This window comes from Limulus polyphemus, unplaced genomic scaffold, assembly GCF_000517525.1.
Source record: "Limulus polyphemus unplaced genomic scaffold, Limulus_polyphemus-2.1.2 Scaffold127, whole genome shotgun sequence".
In the NCBI taxonomy this organism is placed as follows: domain Eukaryota; kingdom Metazoa; phylum Arthropoda; class Merostomata; order Xiphosura; family Limulidae; genus Limulus; species Limulus polyphemus.
Genome location: NW_013665737.1, coordinates 870,498 through 876,867, shown reverse-complemented (window position 1 = coordinate 876,867; position 6,370 = coordinate 870,498). Strand labels below are relative to the sequence as shown.

At 34.5% G+C, this 6,370-nt stretch overlaps 1 protein-coding gene across 1 annotated transcript in view; it reads right to left on the bottom strand.

The window, feature by feature from the left end:
• LOC106473262 (uncharacterized protein C7orf43 homolog) overlaps positions 1–6,370 on the bottom strand; it is a 35,368-nt gene that overhangs the window by 8,807 nt on the left and 20,191 nt on the right. The window contains exons 7-9 of the mRNA XM_022402669.1: positions 4,519–4,628; positions 2,849–2,976; positions 1,707–1,920 (exon numbers count right to left, since the gene is read on the bottom strand). Coding sequence (XP_022258377.1) covers positions 1,707–1,920; positions 2,849–2,976; positions 4,519–4,628 — 452 coding nt within the window. The remainder of the gene's footprint in view (positions 1–1,706; positions 1,921–2,848; positions 2,977–4,518; positions 4,629–6,370) is intronic.

The window sequence follows — 6,370 nt, the reverse complement described above, 5'->3', positions numbered from 1 at the left end:
GACCGTCACATTATAACGCCCCCACGGCTGAGAGGGCGAACATGTTTGGTGGAACGGGATTCGAACCCGCGACCGCAGATTGCGAGTCGAGCGCCCTAACCACCTGGCCATGCCGGGCCATCTGATAAATGAATCAGTAATAGAACTGTAAGAAAAGAACAATAACTTATACAAAAATTGTAATGTACGAGTTGTAACGTCCAAATATTTCCTTGAAATAGAAGAGGCAAAGGTTGATTGATTTGTAGTTAGCACAAAGCTACACAATGGGCTATCTGTGCTCTGCCCACCACGGGTATCGAAACCCGGTTTCTAGTGTTGTAAGTCCGCAGACATACCGCTGTGCCACTGAAGGAATGAAAAGGTTTTAAATTCGGATTTCTAAATTTTAATATTTATATTAAAATCATAATTTTTAGTTAAAAACATTTTTCACTTACTGGATAACATACTGTTACGTCTCCGTTTGTTAGTTGATTTTCCGTAACTTCTTTCCGACGAAACTTTAGCGACACAAGTCCTTACTTAATAAAACTGGTTTATTCTTTCCGAATATAACTTTACCGATACACTTATTTTCAACAGTCTCTATAACAAATGCTATAACAACGAACGTTAACTTCAACAATACTTTCTGACTGCAGTTCAATTACTCACTACCTACACACATTGTTGTCCGTCACGTTGTGAGCGTCTTATATATATATATATACCAGACTAACATATATCTAGTAAATGCTAGGGCATTCACGAAGGAACAGGATAATTTCTAGAAACGTGGCGTGACACTAGTCACGTGACCTCGCTGACGCAACAACGCTATAAAACGTGAAATGTGAGTAAACCAAACTTTAAAGAGGTCAGAGTCAGGATCTAATTGAATCGACCTGTATATGAAAGAGCCATGTTTAACAAAAGAGAAAGAGAAACAATGAGTAATGAGTATGCAACCCCTTCCTCTTGAGACTGACACAGTTTCTGCTTCTAAAAGATATTCTATAGCTCAATCGGCGAATGTTTTCAAAGGGACTCCTGTTCTATTTTTCAATTTCTGACATCAAGATGAGGCTTAAGGTGGTTCCGAGGTGTTCATTGGGAATTTAGATCTGGACATGACCTGTAGAATTTCTTATTAATAATATCCGATATAAACAAGCTAATTGCATAGCACAGAATCAGTAGTTCATGACAATCCTGGCAGTATGACACAAAGTAATATCCAACATCGGAACAAAATTTCTTCCGAAAACAAATTTACAACGGGGCCGTATGATCGATTAGTGTTCACCCATTTCCTAATATTAATATGAAAAAAGTAAATGTAATTCAAGCGCTCAACGAACTGGAAATGGCCAATCCTGAAGACGAAATAGGAGTAAGTTGTCTTTTCAGAACAGGAAGCATGTTCAAAATGAGACGAAAAAGCATTGCATTCTCACAGAAAGACGTAAAATATGCACATAAATAATGACATATTAATTTTTGGAACTAGAATTCAGCTGTAGTTTTCAGCTTTAATTTGTAATGTGTTTTTTTAAGGTGTTATATGGTTGTACATGAAATATATATAATTGTTAATGAGAAGTATAAACGAAAAGGACTTTATCATATATTCAAATGTTTTGATTACACATCTAAAAAACTTTAATACGACTAAATACCATCATTCAAAGAACTGCAGATATGCAAATGATGCTGATACATACCAAATGATTTGAAGAAATATATTTGACAAGGCTGCTTGATGATTCTGTCAAAAGCTAAGACAACGGAAGACTGATCGTCATATGACTGAAAATTAGTATCTGAAGAACTTGTAACAAGCTCCTGATCTGGTTTTCTGAGCAAAGAGGATGGCGAACTCGTAATTGTCAGAGGTTCGGTTGTGTAGTGGAGTTTCAGTTTCATGTGTTGTCCCACCTAAAGAATGATCAAAACAGAATACAGTTTAGTACATATCTAAGTTTTAAGACTTGCAAATCCAAAACTATTGTCACCATCATGAGCGATGCATTTTTCTTATTGTACACCTTTGATACGTAGAAGGTTGTTTGTTATTAAGCACAAAGCTACACAAAGGGCTAACTGTGCTCTGCCCACGACGGGTATCGAAATCCGGTTTCTAGTGTTATAAGTCCGCAGACATACCGCTGTGCACGTAGAAGGTTTATTATTATTATTGCTAAGTTGTTGACGTAGAAGGGAATGGTAATTATAAATGTCGGGACGAAACACAGCCAATAAAGAAAAACTATTGTAAAATTAGAAAATAACACACATTTCGAAACAATTTATAAACTGGTCGGTAGAGTATATTCCCCAGATGACTATTATTTATGTTTCGTTATATGATCAAAGACAAACTAACTGATCATTACAAACTAAAATATTCCAATTCTATAGTGGACAAGTTTTATAACGTTAAAATTTGGAGTTCAGTAGGCAGAATACAGATGGCACAATAATAAACAAACCTTTCATTTCTACCCTTGTTTTAGTAATATATATTTGTATACACCTGATGAAGGCAGACCAATGTTCTATCGAAACATGCAGCATGTTTCACCATCAATAAAAAAATCTTCCTTATTCTTACAGATCGTTGTTTGCCAACCGATTATTATATTAGCATAATGTTCTCCCTTACTCAAATGTATAAACTGTGTTTTCTACTTACGAATTACACATGAATATAAACAAATAAAATTAGTGTTAAAAGAGAATAAAAGCTTGGTTTTTGAGAAAAGTTTTGGGGTTGTAACTTATTTGTACTCGAACTAATAATATTCAACCAGTACCTTTTCGCACGTGCAAGCTCTAACAGCTTTTTTTTTCTTTGGTAACTCACCTCATAAACTCCCTCTTTGGTTACCGAGAAGCAAACTGTTGTTTGTAATTTTGATCCTTCCCTACAAAAACCCAAGCTTGAAAGAGGTTTGTGGCATATTAGAGTCCTGCTTTCTTGTACTTTATTACCTGTATCATAATACAAGGGCAAATGTGTAAACTCAACAAAACAGATATTGCTTCAAAGTGTATGTACGTCATACAGAAAAAGTGATATATATATATATTGTATATATGGAAGATTTTATGTTACCGGAGTATTATAAATAAATGCCTCCACCCTACCCACACACAGGCAGAGATATAATTATGTCTATCCAAAGGAAAATAAGTTTCCTCACCAAGGAATATTACCTTGATTATCAGGAGCGGGTCAAGGGCTTAAAACTACCCATTTTTTAAAATTTAGGGGAAAGCCTCCCTAATTCTAGGAAGATATGAATATCTTGATGCATAAAAGAAGCCCTTAAAGTTATGGAAATCTCATGTTTTTTATTAATGTTGAACTGAATTGGTATTCTACATTATAATAATCAATTAAATATTCCATGGGAAAAATTACCATATACTTTGAAATTAATTTCATAGAAAATCAAACAAAATCGTTAGTTTAAATCTATAAGATAGTCGAAGTCAATTTGAATATAAGTTAAATAATAAAACGAAGATCAACATTTTTACTTACACACAAACATGTATTTGTAAAATAAAAAAATTAAAATATACGAAGTTAAAAGAAACTTAAAACTCTACATGTTTCGGTGTAAATAATTACATCAGCTTCAGCAGAATCCATCAAGAAGTACACATAACACTGTCAGATAATAGACTTTGGACAGTTTTCCGAATTCTAAGTTTCTGTGATCAACAAAACATCCCAAAATTTATGTAGATTACTTATTCTAAAGTATAAAGATCACGAAGTGATTAGGGAATATTAGTGAATAGGATGAAATATTGTCAGATTTATGGGAACAAAAGTTACCTAAACAGAAAGATAGGACCATCTGGCGTAAAACGTTTTGTTCTGAACTGTGACAACAAAAATGCAATTTTCACTTTTTCCTATACAGCATGTGTTCACACGTCACTTGCGTGCTTTGAAAGGATTAACATACTTATGATTTGGTATATTTAATATGTCTTTAAACTTTCACTAAAGGCGTTAATTAGGTTTTGAACTTTCCTGTACGTGATTTCACTGATGTGTTATTAAATTTTCTGAAGAATTAGACACAGAATAACTAAGTAATGAAGTAACAACGTGTATTATATGCTACCTTAATATCACAGTTTTAATGCCGAAGTTGGCGATGCATTGGAAACCAATAAATTTAACATTTGTGATCCAAATCACTTTTAGGTTCACATTTTTGTTTTACGTTCCACATCACGAGTATTAGACCTATTATATAATTTACCTATATTGACTGAAAATTTAAATTTAGACTTTCAGTTTATTTCATTTCATATTTAAGAAAAATATGATTACATTTTGTAAGTAGCATTAAAGTTAATTAAAACATTTTTGGGAGTCATTTTATTATAGAATGGGAATTGAATACATAAGTTTCAAGAAAAATATACATTTCTTACTTAAGACATTGGTAAACTACATCACATGAAAGAAACAAATTTCTATGACGTGGATATACTGGTTATTTTTCTTACTTTGATTGATTGGTAATGAGGAGTGTGTAGCCTGAGTCGGTGAATCCCACACAATATATACTGCTAGGAAATCTTGAAGGCGATTGGTAACGGTGTATTTCACCTCACAACTACACACAGAAACATAAGATGTAGTTAATAAATAAAAACCTTTGTGGTTTCACAGATGAAATGCTGGGAACAACAATATTTCCAAAAGTATAGTGAAGTTGGAGTAAGTATATATTCGCAATAAACGAAGGACTGGGATAACTCATTTTATTCTACTCCTAAGCATGATTTATTTTCCGTGATTGACTGATAGTACATAATGTGCTATGAAACATTTGAACTATTGCCTTGAAACGCTGGTCACCAGGTGGCATGACTGTTGCCTAGTTGTCAAGGCCGTTGCCATGCATGTATGACGTCGCGCAAATACAGCTAGTTTTGGCAGCAGCACTTTGCAGACGACAGTTTTTTTTTTCAGCACAGATTGTTTGTTTGTAGTTTAAGCACAAAGCTACACAAAATTATCTGTGCTCTGCCCAATACGGGTATCGAAACCCAGTTTCTATCATTGTAAGTCCGCAGACATACTGCTGTGCCACTGGGGGGGGGTATACTATGTGACAGCGCTGATTAATCAGATATTTGTAAAATATAAACACAGAAATAAAATAAAACAATTATTGACTGGTTATTTCGAGCAACAGATTATTTGTTGGCCCTAACGAGTGAGAGATGGCCAGCATATATTGCCCTCGGGAAACAAATAATCGGCTTGCAATCTGCGGGTCGCGGGTTTGAATCTCCGTCACACCAAACATGCTCGCCCTTTCAGCCGTGAGGGCGTTATAATGTGACAGTCAATTCCACTATTCGTATTAAAAGAGTAACCCAAGAGTTGGCGGTGGGTGGTGATGACTAGCTGCCTTCCCTCAAGTCTTACACTGCTAAATTAGGGATGGCTAGCGCAGATAGCCCTCGTGTAGCTTTGCGCGAAATTCAAAACAAACAAACAAACAGTGACCCCCCAAAAAAAAACAAAAAAAAAACAAACACATACACACACACACACAAAAAACAACAGACTTTCGCATCCATGCGTCAGCTACTGGAACTTTAAAATTCATCGTTGTTTCAAATATAATAGTGGTTACTGTTCTTGGTCAAGCTAATTTTAAGATATATAGAGAACGAGTAGAAATTATGGTTTCTATAAAAAGGACCAATTAAAGTTGATACATCAGAAAATGTTTGAGACTTTATATCTAAACCCTTACTTGTCTTGTAGTAGTGGTTTGGTTATTTAGTTGTATTCTGATAACGATAAACAAATATGAACCTTACTAGAGAATAAGTACAAAACCCAATCCATCATTCAATTCACCACAGTTTCGATGACAACTATAAACACCATGCATATAACGTGCACCTCATCATTGTAAGAAGCCTAATCTTGTTCTTTTAATTTGTGGTTGTCCAGGGTTACTGGTGGGGGGTGGGTGGAATTCCCCAAGAGGAGAATGGTGGTGAATCGAATGATAGACTGGGCTTCATTTTACCGTATTTTTCGGAATATAAGACGCACCGGTGTATAAGACACACCCTTACTTTGAAGACAAAGTTTTGGGGGGAAAAAAGCTACAGTCGCATTTGAAAGATTTTTATTGAACAAAAATTCAATTTGATACTTTGAAAATTAGTATATATTGTTCTAAACACAAAAGAGTTCAAAACATCAAAATAAGAAAATACCGTAAATCAAAAAAAGGTTTACTGTTAGTTAGTTTGGTTCAAAACCTACAAAATCTTCATTGCTTTCACTGTAATTTTTTTTTTATTTATTTAGGGAGCATTATAAATAGTT